Below are 14281 nucleotides of genomic sequence, written 5' to 3' on the forward strand. Positions count from 1 at the left end.
TTGAAGTTGCCAGAACCTTGGGCGAAAGTGACCATGTCATACTGGAATTTAATATAACGCAAACACTAGCAACACAAAACAATCCAACCAGTGTCTTGAACTTCAAAAGAGCTGGAAAGATCCCATGGATGAAAATCCTAAAGGGAAAAACAATCCAAGAAGCATGAGAAATTCTGAAAAATGCAATCATAAAAGCCCAGACCAGCACAATACCACTGAGAAAGAAAAACAAGAAATTCAAGAAGAAACCAGCATGGCTGCAAAAAGATCTCTCTGGCAAACTGAAAGACAAAAAGGACAAATATAAAAAATGGAAAGAGGGGCATATAACTAAGGCCGATTATCAGCAGACAGCCAGAACATGCAAAGATGAAGTCAGGAAAGCAAAGGCTCAGAACAAACAAAGACTTGCAACAGAAATCACGGATAATAAAAAAAAGTTACTTCCAACATATTAACAACAAGAAAAAAGTCAAGGAAACTGTAGGTCCACTCGAGAGAGGATGGCAAGGAAGTAACAGGCAACAGGGAGAAAACAGAACTGCTTAACTCATACTTTGCATCAGTCTTCAAACAAAAAGAAACTATAGCCCAACATACCAAAAAAAAGCACTGCAAAAGACATACTAGAAACAAAAATTAAAATAAGGGAGAAAATCGTAAGAGAATACCTATCCAACCTTGACGAATATAAATCACCGTGGCCTGATAGATTACATCCCAGAGTTCTGAAGGAGCTAGCAGATGTTATCTCAGAACCATTGCACCACATCTTTCAAAAATCCTGGAGCACCGGGGAAGTACTTCAGAACTGGAAAAGGGCTGATGTGGTTCCTATCTTCAAGAAAGGAAATAAAACGGACCCAGGAAACTACAGACCAATCAGTTTAACATCAATACCTAGGAAGATCCTAGAAAAGATAATCAAAAAGCAGATCTACGAACAACTAGAAGCGAACAAAGTTATAGCCAATAGCCAGCATAGGTTTGTTAAAAATAGATCATACCAAACCAATCTTATTTCATTCTTCAACAAAGTGACTAAACTAATGGACCAGTGAAATACTGTGGATGTAGTATACTTAGACTTCAGTAAGGCATTTGATAAAGTAGACAACATCCCCACCAGATGGATCTGTAGCTGGCTGACAAACCATACTCAATGAGTAGTCCTCAATGGCACTACATCTACATGGAGAGAAGTAAGCAGTGGGTTACCAAAAGGTTCCGTCTTAGGCCCAGTATTCTTCAATATCTTCATCAATGACTTAGATGAGGGCATTGAAGGGGAACTCATCAAATTTGCAGGAGTAGTGGACACCCCAGAAGACAAACTCAGGATCCAAAAAGATCTTGACAAACTTGAACAATGGACCCTATCCAACAAAATGAATTTTAATGTGGAGAAAAGCAAAGTCTTACTTTTAGGCAGGAAAAATCAAAGGTACAAGTACAGATTGGATGAGACCTGGCTTAAAAATAGTAACTGTGAGAGGGTCCTTGGAGTCCTAGTGGACAATCCCTCAATCATGAGCCAGCAGTGTGTAGCAGCAGCCAAAAAAGCTAATACAATCCTGGATTGTATAAAGAGAGGCATAGAATCAAGATCACACAAAGTATTAGTACTGCTTTATAAAACCCTAATAAGACCACACCTGGAATACTGCAACCAATTTTGGTTACCATACTACAAAAAAGATGTTGAGACCTTGGAGAGAATTCAGAGAAGAGCAACTAAAATGATCATTGGCCTGGAGACTAAAAGTTATGAAGAACGGCTGCAGGACTTGGGTTTGGCTAGTCTAAAGAAAAGAAGAAATATGAGAGACATGATAGCAGTTTTCCAGTATTTGAGGGGCTGCCACAAAGAAGAGGGGGTCACGTTATTCACCAAAGCACCAGAGGGCAGAACAAGAAACAATGGTTGGAAACTGATCAAGCAACCTGGATTTAAGGAGAAACTTCCTGACAGTGAGGACAATTAACCAGTGGAATAGCTTGTCCCCAGAAACCGTGGGCGCTCCATCACTGCAGATTTTAAAAAAGAGGCTAGACAGTCCTTTGTCTGAGATGGTATAGGTTCTCCTGCTTGAGCAAGGGGCTGGACTAGAAGGCCTCGAAGTTCCCTTCCATATTCTATTCTATCATCTCCCCTCCCTCTGTTTCTTCCTTTTGTGAATTTGAGACAATCAATTTAGAAATATTCTCAAAGTATATTTAAAATATTTCAATTCATTTTAATTTAGGATTTTTTTAAAAGAAAAGAACTTTATCAGATGAATGCAGAAATGGACCCAACATGGCAGATCAGCTTTTGCTCCAAATGATGAAAGTGTTGTGCAGTTGCATGGTACCATGGCAACACTGGTGTTCAAGGCAACAATGATGATTGCAAAGGGACTTATTTATTTATTGCCACTGTGCTGTGTAAGCAGAAGCTACACTATCTGGAAAAAAATGGGACTCCTGGATATTTAAGGGGCAATTCAAGTGCAACACTGGGGAGAGGCAGTGTGGGAGGAAAAAAATCAAATTATCCCATAACTTTTCAGCATGAGGCCAAGGAAAAGAAGCACTTCAATTTGTTTTATGCATAGAGTGTTGTCCTTTCTGTGATACTAGAAAGGACAACATCATTTGAGATTACATAAGATATTATAGAACTAAACAAAAAAAAATTCCTGGGAATTTCTGGGAGTTGGAACCCACATATCTTAAAATTGCTGAGGTTAAAAAAAACACTCCTCTATACTAAGATAATAGATCAGTGAGAGAATTGTGTGAACTGGCAATACTTGATGTGAAGAGAAAAGAAATCAACTTCAATACTTTGCTATTGAAGTTGCTATTAACCTAACAGTTATGGATATGTAATGGATCATTTTGCTGTTTGGTAGAAAAATGAGTTGTAATATAGATTCTACCTTTGGATTTTACAGAAGCTGTAGTTTTTGAAAATAGCAATAATGCTGTTTTTTTTTTCTTCCTTCTTTGTTCTTTTCCTCTGATTTCTTTCTCTTTTGTTCTTTTTTCTCCCTTTTTTCCTTCTCTCAGATTGACTAGTCCTTTCCCACCAACATAATCTTCCTTCTTCTATTGTCTGGCATATTCAGAGTTCTTTTGTCTACTTTAAATTTATGCCTGTTTCCACTCAATTGGCTTAGCCATTTGGGCATCCCTGTGAACTGCTGTTTAGCTATTCTGTCTCAAACACCAGAAACACCTTTGTCTATTTCTGCCTTAGTCAAAGAGAATGTTATTTTTCTCTTTTGTCTGAGAGGCTGCTCCTGTGCTTTTAATAATAGCTTAAAGCATCCAGATTCTGTAAGTGCAGCTGCTGTTAGGCAATGACTCCTGTCAGAGGAACAAAGATGACAAATATAGACTTTCCTATTTTGGTGCAATACTCTAAGCCAAGCCACATAATTTTCTACTCAAAATTAGCCTTTTTAAAGAGCTACTTGTATTTATGCACTTTTTTTGGTATAAATATGAGGTATGTTGTTTAGGTTTGCCTTACTAGAAGACAAAATGCCTGAATTTATTCCTAACACAAACTAAGAGTGATGATCAATAAGGGTATATGAAGGGTGGATCAGCTGTGTAATTGATGCTTTCAGAAAAGAAAAAAAGAATACCTACATGACATTATTTTTTGTGTGTTTGTGTATGTGTGTTTCTCTTTGGCCTTCAGGATGATCTTCAGCCTGTTGCATCTGAAACCAACTGGGAATCAGTCACAAGCCCGGTGTTGGTAAATAATGTGTTAATTTTTATTTTTATTTTTGGGAAAGAGGAAGAAGTAACTGGAACTCAGTTGAGAACCACAGCAAGGAGATAAATTGGATTTAAACATTCCGCTAAGCTATTATACAATTTGTTTTATTTTGGCTTAGTGCATTATGAGAATTGAAATGATTACAGCTTGTTCAGCAAACCAGTGTTAAGCACTTAATGTGATGTATCAAACAGATCGCTATAATGCTGGCAGTGTTACTAGTAATACTGCTTTGGGGTTTGTTGATAGTAATAAAATCTAGCTTACATTTTTCAATGAATCAGTCAATCATCAGTTTCTCCACCATTTCAGTCAAAAGTTTTTTCTGGCAGTATCCTGACTATTCAGAATAGATACTAGTTATTTGATTTGGCTCCCTTGGAAACATAGCATTACAGAGCATGCTATGACAAGAATGAGATTATGTAGTCAGCTTTGCATGAAGAAAGTCCCAAATGCCATCGTTAGTGTTCCCAATTTAAACAGGTAAATAAAAGGTATTGGTCAGATGTAGGGAACCAGTGCTATTCAAAATAAATCAGGCTTCTTCAAACTTGGCACCCATCAAGTATCTTAAGAACTGTAGTTCTCAAAATTCTTACACATCATGGAGACCATTTAGAGACTAGGGAAAGCCACAAAAATTTAAGTGTGTGTAGATGGATAAATAGGCTAATCTGGATAAACTCCTGTGTATTTGCTGCAGGTCTCAAATGAACCTCACACTTCTTACTTGCCTCTAAGACACAAGGAAAAGATGAGTTTCATGTCCAAATTTTCATTATTAATGATGCTCAGGAAATCATTTGTTACTGGCTTGGATGTTATTACAGAACAATAGAGGGCATCAATAATTTGTGTAAGAATTAAAGCTTGTCATGATTCAAAAATGATTCAGAAGAACATAGAAGCCTGCAATGCAGCAAGGTAGAAGTACCATTCTTCAGAGTTCAGCCTGAAAACAGACATCGTTGATTTAAGGCATGGGTCTTCAAACATGGCCCTTTTATGACTTGTGGACTTCAACTCCCAGAATTCCTCAGCCAGCTGAGGAATTCTGGGAGTTGAAGTCCACAAGTCATAAAAGGGCCAAGTTTGAAGACCCCTGATTTAAGAACTGTTTAAATCAACCATATTGGAAAAGACTGGAAAAAGATACTGCAAGTTTAAAGAGATACTGCAATTTGTTCTCCTCTGCAGTTTGAAACACTCCTTCTGAATCACTTCCAAAGCATGAATATCCCTGCAAGCTATCTTCAGGAATGTACACTTAATCTGTTCATTTATTGAACAAACTGCAATGGTTTTTTTAAAAAAATTACTTTCTAATTCCAGAATTAGAGTTCATTTATACACTGGGTAACTACGAAACATTATTTTTGTTTGACATTTGTTTAAAATGAGCCACTAGTATTTCTTCCCAAGTAACAATCAATTGTTGAATGGAAAGAATGAGATTTGTAATCCAACAAGTCTTACTTTTGGTCTGTTAAATAATTTTCCTTTGGCTTATCCTTGAGATACAGTGCTTAGGCCATAGGGCACATGTAAATATTTTTTAAATTTTTCATACTGTCAGCAAAAAAAAAAGTCAACCTTGTTATTTTATCCTTAGCCACTAGTTTTTCATAGAATCTGCTATTTAGTTGTTTTAGAGCATGAGATTGTTCTCCTGACTTGTCCCCACCTTACCTCTGTATCAAGAAAATAAAGCTTCCTTTTTCTATATGGACATTGTGTTTTGAAAAATCTATTTTTACAAATGCCAGGATTTTGTACAAAAGGAATGTAATACTGTTCTTTGCTCACTTTGATGTCTTCAAATTTCTCTCTGGTCCATTATCTCAACTCATCTCACCTCTATCTCGACTGCAGCAAAAAAAATCAGGCACATTGCACTTCATGACCATAAAACTTGTCTCCTTACAATTCCTGTTCCAACAGTCTTTTTCACATCTAGCATAACTTTTTCTTAAAATACCTCTTAACTTCTCTTTATTTTTTTAAAACCCTTGCAAAATATGTGTCTTGGACATTCACTCCATTTGATCCATCTATGTTAGAGTCTTCTTTACCCTCTGACAATCATATCTTTTTTTCCTTTCTGATCCTTATGCTTGGAATTATTCTTGAGAATGATTCCAGAAGACCATTTCTTCTATACATTCTTCTTCAAAGCCCACTTTTTGGTAAAGGTTGAGTGATCTCCCATTTCCTACCTGTCACTGTAATTAAATACTAGAGTTGAAAAGCTCCACAGCATGTCTTTTTTTCTTTCCTTCCATTCCTCCCCTTCTTCATTATTTTCTTTTTTATATATACAGGTGCTATTCTGATTATATACTCTTTATTACTAAGATCTAAACAAAACCCAGTAAATAAAACCAGTTACAGTAGCTATGAAAAGGGTATTTAGAAATCAGGACCAGTTATTGTTTCAGTGATGGACAATGTTTGGGATCTGCAGCTTAGCCTCCCAACCTTCTCATGAGTCACAGGAAGCTATTGGTAACATGCTGTCACAACAAAGGGTGGAACTGAACATTTTAAACTTCTTTTAGGGGCTGGGAGTGTGAAGAATAGCAGGAGACTGCTGGGAGGCAAATTGCTCAAACATGACAAACTCTAAAATTGTTTTGTGGTCAAAATCAGGCCCTTTGGGAGATAAGCATGTGGGGAGTAGCAGTTGCCTCTAAGAGGTTTCATGCTTCCCAGTCACTTAACTTTTCAATAAAAAACAAACAAAGTCATGGCTAAGTTGAGTCCCTTTTATCACAAGATTCTATGAACATAATCTTGGGATGCTGGGGCTTTTAAGCAGATCACAAGTTGGTCATCCTTATTGTCTGCCTTTATGAACTACTGTCCTGTCCCTGGATCTTCCCAGCCTCTATGCATTCAGCTGGGTGATTTATACTTGTTCTGTATAGCCAGAGGAGAAGCTGTACTGGCATTTGTTGTATTTCAAGCAAAGTATGTATCTTAGCAAGAACCTGATTTATTTGAGAGCTGTGATTTGCATCAAGCAAATGTAAGTCAAATTTCATCTCAGAACTTCTCACTAAGATTGAGAAGAACAAGCACCATTTGTTGTATACTTTAAAAGGTAAATGTTTCCCCTTTCTAGTCGAGTCCAACTTTAGGGAGCAATGTTCATCTCCGTTTCTTAGCTGAGGGAGTCAGTGTTGCCCAAAGACCCTTTCTGTGGTCATGTGGCCAGCCTGACTATACACCAAAGACACACAGAATGTTGTTACCTTCCCACCGATATGGTACCTGTTTATCTACTCGCATTTTCATGCTTTCAAACTGCTAGGTGGGCACTAGCTGAGGCAAGTAATGGAAGCTCACCCCTCACCCGGGCTGTCAGCTTTCCAGCTGACAAGTTCAATGTCTTTAGCCACTGAGCCACCACACCCCCTTTGAACACTTTAGCCCGACACAATGGTGGGTGTATTATTATGTATAAATGTTTTTTTTATAAAGACATAAACCTAGGGAACACAAGGGTTGTTTTCAGTAATGTTTAGTTCCACTCATGTGATAATTCATTGTTACTGTTAAATCTGGAAAGGGTAGTTTTGATTTCTTTGTTCTTTTCTACATGATGTTCAAAGTACACTGCTCTGTTTGTCATTCTCAGGGCATTTCCTATCGCTCTCCATCAGTGACTGACCCCACTCTTACTGTGGAAGCCTTAGATCAAACCATTGCTGGGTTTGATACTGTGGAGGAATTGCTCAAGCACTTTAATCCAGATACGTGGCAAGAAGATCTTGATCACCTGTACACAGAGAGCGCTCCACCTCGAGGCAGAAGTTTCTATGAGAGGAAGTCGAAAGGTAAGAAGCAAAAATGGTTGGATGGATGCACAGCAGAATAAGACGTTCACTACGATATTAGTTTTGTGGCCGACATGGTTAAACTCCTCAGAGGGATGTTGTATAATTTTAGCAACTCTGCATAAGTCCATACTTTGTTCAGTGAAAATTAAAATTCTTAACAACCAGTCTACATAATGAACATTGGAGAGATATTTGTATCCTATAAAAGCCACCTGCTCTTACAGGTGCTGGTGCCAGATGTTCTTCTAAGTGTGGTGTGATTTTTTATTTTTTAAAAAGTGATTATCTCCCTCTTATACTGCAGCAAGATAATTAAGATGGTTGCAGAGGACAAGAGTAGGTAGATATACTACTGGTAATTAGGACATCCATGTCTTATATGCAGCAACTGGCTTTAACATAAAGCCCTAAAGCATTTGTTCACAAAAAAAGGGTTAGCGATGTCCAGATTTTATTAGATGAGCCCAAGGCAGCTGGATACCTCAGAGGACACTTTAGTTGGTTGAACAAACTAAAAAAAATTATTCTGCCTGGAGCAAATACTTATTCTTTATTACAGTACTACATTGGTTTGAGAAATTCAACATCCAATGTAATATATGCATTATTGTTCAGAGTGGTAACTTCTATGATTCTTGATGCGCTGCGAGTTGTCTTTTCACCATTTTGATTGAGAGTGCATGCATGTGCACACTAATAATAATAATAATAATAATAATAATAATAATAATAATAATAATAATAATAATAAAGTTGGAAGGGACCTTGGAGGTCATCAAGTCCAACCCCCTGCTCAGGCAGGAACTCTACACCATTTCGGACAAATGGCTGTCCAGACTCTTCTTAAAAACTTCCAGTGTTGGTGCATTCACCGCTTCTGGAGGAAGGTTGTTCCACTGGCTAATTGTTGTAACTGTTAGGAAGTTTCTCCTTAGTTCTAGGTTGCTTCTCTCCTTGATCAGTTTCCATCCGTTGCTTCTTGTCCTCCCTTCAGGCGCCTTGGAGAATAGCTTGACTCCCTCTTCTTTATGGCAGCCCCTGAGATATTGGAATACTGCTATTATGTCCCCCCTCGTCCTTCTCTTCGTTAAACTAGACATACCCAATTCCAGCAACCGTTCCTTATATGTTTTAGCATGCATGTCTACATACATATATGTGTGTTTATATGTAAGTATAAAAGTCACAATACACAACTCTATTTTCTGGAGGGCATGTGTGTCTGTTTGTTAATAGCAAACTCATTTTCCAAATGCCTATGTGGCCAAAAACCTGCTACCTATGCCAAAAAAAAAAAAAAGGGAATGCCAGAAAACTTTGGAGGACTTAAGATTTGAAAAAAGAATGTAAAGAGGTCTGAACATACTGTATATGTTCATCATATGTGATATATATGTTTGGTTGATTTTACCTGCAATTTCTATATATCTTTGAACACTATCCAATCATATGGAAAACTTGAAAATTCACAAAGTTATAAAGTTGATATTATTATATTCATTACATTATATTACATTACACTATGTTACGTTACATTACGTTATGTTATGTTACAAGTCTATGGAGATTCTCAGTCATCCAGTTTATGGTTGTCCCAAAGGTGCTTTTTTGAAAGGCAACTGGACTTTGTTTTTCCTTGAATACATTTCACTTCTCATCAGTTTCTTCAGTGGTGACTGAATGGTGGAGGATGGAAGGATTTATATCCCTTGCAGTCATCTGGTCATTAGCACTCTTTCTGAGACTGTTGAGGCCACTTGGAGGTTTATCTGTGCCCTCATGGTCACCTGAATAGTGCAAATGGGTGTGGAATCTTCTTGAAAAGCTTGATACATTACATTATATTACATTTAAGAGTTTCCTGAATGTCATTAGAGTGAGAATCATACAGATCTCTGGAGGGATGTCATTCCAAAAGACAGATATTGTGACAGACAAGGCTTTCTTCCTTAATCCCACAAGATGACATTGTGTCAGTGTTGTTGATATTCACATTGCACTTGTGTTGGAAACACCGAGGGGCTTCCAGGTTGAAAGCATTAGCCAGTGATGTCACCATTGCCCAAAGGACATCCAGTTGGGGATTCCTTTCACGTCCCCCCCCCAGCAGAAGCTGGAGCAAAGATGATACTGCCTCCACTCTGTCTGACCACACTGCATGTATTATGCATAGGCATTAACAATTGGATACAGGTAGTTTCTCAAATAACATGCCATATGCCATGAAAGGCTTTATAGATGATGAACAGTTTGGGTAGTATATGGGTAACCTCCACCTTGAATTACATCTGGAAAGCGACTGGAAGCTAGTACTGCCTCCATAGCAATGGTGTTACTTGGATGAAACATGGGTATCAAAACTGCATGCCACTGCATACTGAACTCGTTGCAGCTTTTGGAAGGTCTTCAAGGGTGGCCCCATGTAGAGCATATTGCAGAAATAGAAATGAGATGACAAAGATATGTGTGACTGCGAGCAAGGCCTCCCAATCTTTTCATCTAAGTCATTAATAAAAATGTGTAAAAATACAGGGCCAAAATCTAAAACCACTCAGCATCTAACTCAAATTTGATGAGGATAACTGATGAACATGCCAAATATTATTTTTATTTCAGATAACTATCCATTTAATTGTTGTGCCACTCAGCATCTAACTCAAATTTGATGATTATTTTTTATTTCAGCCAACTATCCATTTAATTGTTGTGTCATTGAACCGGTACTTCACTAACCTGCTAATCAGAATATCATGATGTATTTGGCTTGGTTGAAATCAGAGTACATTATGTCTGTAACATTTCCACACTCTACTAATTGTGATTGTCATTAAAATCCAATCATGAAAATGAGGTAATCTTAGTGTGGCAAGATTCATTTTTCACAAATCTATCCTGAATTCTGTTAATTACCATCTTACTTTTAAAATGATTTACAGCATAATAGAGTTGGAAGGAACCTTGGAGGTCTCCTAGTCCAACCCCCCCTCCCCCCCAGGCAGAAGACTGAGCATACCATTTCAGACAAATGGCTATCCAGTCTCTTCTTAAAAGCTTCCAGTGATAAAGCACCCACAACTTTTGAAGGCACGCCATTCCACTGATTAATTGTTCTCACTATTAGGAAATTTCTCCTTAACTCTAGGTTGGTTCTCTCCTTGATTAATTTCCATTCATTGTTTCTTGTCTTGCCTTCTGGTGCTTTGGAAAATAAGCTGACCCTCTCTTCTTAGAGAACAAATAATAAGAAGATTATTTTTATTTAATAAGACGTGGTGGCACAGAGGTTAGAATGCAGTACTTCTGCTGACTGCAATTTGGCAGTTCGATTCTCACTGGCTTAAGGTTGACTCAGCTTTCCATCCTTCTGAGGTCAGTAAAAATGAGGACCCAGATTGTTGGGGGCAATATGCTGACTCTGTATACCACTTAGAGAGGGCTGTAAAGCACTGTGAAGCAGTATATAAGTCTAAGTGCTATTGATATTGCTAATAATAATGAATATATAAGTACAAATGTAAGAACAAATGCTTACAGGTCTGTCTCTTTATATACTGGTTGAAAATTTTCAGACCAACCTGGTCTGCAGTTCCCTTAGACACTCATTTTCTCATTTTTTAAAAAAAAGATTGCAACAATATTAGCTCTCCTTCAGTCATCTGGCACTTTCTCAGTTCTCTCAGATTTCCCCAAAGATAATATATAAGGGTTTAACATGACCATCAACTAGTTCCTTTCCTACCTTACAGTAGGCCCTGGAGATTTAAGGTCATTCCGAGTAAATAGGTCTTTCCTCGTGTTTCTATCAAAGTGAAGCTTATTCATGCATTCAGTATGATAAGTAGTTGCCTCTGAGGGATTTTTAGACATATGTAAGTCACACAGTGTGGCAGTCTGACTTTTCAAGGCTAGAAAAATATCCCCAGCTATACAACATGTTCTTGAATTGAGAAAGGGGAAGAACAATGTTGACATAGTAGTCAAAACAAATCTGTTGTATTCATTGTTTTTTATATATCCTCAAAGAACCAACAGGAAGACATAAGCAAAGAAAAATAGGGATGGGGAATCTTTTGTGGGTTGATGAGATTTTTTTAAAAAAATCAAGATGTAGGAAGGGTTCAGATGAAAGCATCAGAAAAAACTACGATCATATAACACATGTATGAAAATGAATCATTATAGGTCAAACATCAGAAACAGAATATTCAGATTATCTTAAGTGAAGTACTATCAACAGAATCAGTTCATCCTTTTAGATGCCAATTAGGATGCATTGGAGAACTGAGAAGAAAGAAAAACATTCACATGATTGTACCATTGTACACCTGACAATGAGAACAATTAACCAGTGGAACGTCTTGTCTTCAGAAATTGTGGGTGCTCCATCACTGGAGATTTTTAAGAAGAGACTGGACAGCCACTTGTCTGGAATGGTATAGGATTTCCTGCTTATGCAGGGGGTTGGACTAGAAGACCTCCAAGGTCCTTTCCAACTCTGCTATTCTGTTATTCTGATTGTAAGAACAAGCCTACTGTATTTAGAAGGAAAAGATGCTTTCAGAAAGGAGAAGTGTACATGTGATTAAATGTACACTCAAACCAGTAGGATTTGAATGCATCGACTTTTAGACTTCACTCCTAAAGATTCATTCGTCCTTAGAGAAACATACTTTTCATTCTGTAGATTATATTATGCCGCAGCACGCAAAATTTAACAAAATGCTATTGAAGGAATAATTGAGTCAGTTGGGGCACTGTTGATGTAAGATTAGCACACTATGAAAGATTTACAGGTTAAACAAATTTGCTGCTGCCACTGGGTTATGCTTTTTAAAACAAGGGTTAGAAAAATAAAGGAATATCACACTGTAGTGTTTTTCCAACACACACTGTGACAATGGAACAAGTTACACGCTGAACATTAAGCCTTCCTGTGAATCCCCGGTGTTCTGAACCATCTCATCTATTTGTCATTAATATTTTTCCCCAGTCTAAACCAAAATCAGACAAAGGAATCTGATGTCTTCCAGATTGACAAGGCAATGTCAGCAAGTAACTAGAATCCTCTGTGTATTTATCTTTGAAGGGTTCTGGGCTATCTGCCAATAAGCCAAATTATTTTGAATGCTGAATGCAAAATACATTTTTGCTGCTTGCTTGCAGCAAATGTGTCTCCTTTCTTATATGTAGTTAGTAATCCTCACTCCAAGACAGCTGTTTTAAAATGATGTATATATGCATTTGCATGGATTTAAAGTACGCCAGATTCCAAATGAATGCTTAATTAAAAGAAGGTAGAATGATTAAAAGAAACAGAAAAATATGCATCCAAAATCTTCACCCATTATCCATCCCTGGGTAGATCTGGATATATAGGTATGTTTTCCGGGCCTTCCTGGGCATTATCAGGGTGGAAGCCATTCGGATCTCCAGAGTGATGCAGTTCCAGAGGACAGGCACTGTGACAGAGAAGGCATGTTTCTGACAGATGGTTTTGTTCAATGGAGAGAACCTAGAATGCACATTCACCCAAAGCTCAGCCAGGCAAGTAGAAACAGTCAGAGGTAGATGGTCCCTCCAATAATCAGGTACTTTCCCATGAAGGGTTTTATGCATAATAATTACCACTTTGAATTGCATCCAGAATCCTGGCAACCTGTACAGCTCACAGAACAGGTGTCACATGATCATACCATCTCTCAATATTCTAGCCATTCACTTGAATATGAGCCAGAAGTGTGCAGCAGCAGCCAAAAAAGCTAATACAATCCTGGGTTGTATAAACAGAGGCATAGAATCAAGATCACACGGAGTATTGGTACCTCTTTATACAACTCGAGTAAGACCACACCTGGAATATTGCAACCAGTTTTGGTCAACATACTACAAAAAAGATGTTGAGAGTTTGGAAAAAATTTAGAGAAGAGCAACTAAGATGATCAAAGCCTGGAGGCTAAAACATATGAAGAACGGCTGCAGGACTTGGGTTTGGCTAGTCTAAAGAAAAGAAGAAATAGGGGAGACATGATAGCAGTGTTCCAGTATCTGAGGGGCTGCCACATGGCAGAGGGGGTCAGGTTGTTCACCAGAGCACCAGAGGGAAGGACAAGAAACAATGGTTGGAAACTGATCAAGGAGAGAAGCAACCTGAAATTTCCTGACAGTGAGGATAATCAACCAGTGGAACAGCTTACCCCCAGAAATCGTGGGCACTCCATCACTGGAGATTTTTAAGAAGAGACTAGACAATCACCTGTCTGAGATAGTATAGGTTCTCCAAGGCTAGACAAATGAGGACTAAAATAAGCCATGACTTAGCTCAATTGTGAAATTGGTCTATCTGAGCTCCATAGGTTCTTATATTTTGATTATTCCTGATCTTGGATGCTTGCTTCCTTCTTTATCCTCATTTGTTATTTATCTTCTAGTTCTAACTAGATTGTTGTCTGGGTCAGACAATCATTGCTGACCATAACCCAGCCTGGCAATGTTAGGTATAATGTAGGGATTATTGTCCATGCCAGATTTTCTCCCATCCTGTCTAGTTATACAGTTTGTCAGTCTTATAAGGCTTCTCAAATGTTCTTTCTTTCCACTCTCATTTTGTGAAAAGCATTCACAAATCTAGCAATGAGGAGGTGATAAGCCGCCTCGGAAA

General features: G+C 38.0%; 1 protein-coding gene across 1 annotated transcript in view; it reads left to right on the forward strand.

Annotated features, from left to right (window-relative positions):
• PDGFD (platelet derived growth factor D) overlaps positions 1–14281 on the forward strand; it is a gene marked incomplete at its 5' end in the record, with an annotated part of 67593 nt that overhangs the window by 38743 nt on the left and 14569 nt on the right. The window contains 2 exons of the mRNA XM_039356276.1: positions 3695–3754; positions 7422–7620. Coding sequence (XP_039212210.1) covers positions 3695–3754; positions 7422–7620 — 259 coding nt within the window. The remainder of the gene's footprint in view (positions 1–3694; positions 3755–7421; positions 7621–14281) is intronic.

Source organism: Crotalus tigris, unplaced genomic scaffold (genome assembly GCF_016545835.1).
Source record: "Crotalus tigris isolate CLP2741 ecotype Arizona unplaced genomic scaffold, ASM1654583v1 scf7180000018809.685583, whole genome shotgun sequence".
NCBI classification, from domain to species: Eukaryota; Metazoa; Chordata; class Lepidosauria; order Squamata; family Viperidae; genus Crotalus; species Crotalus tigris.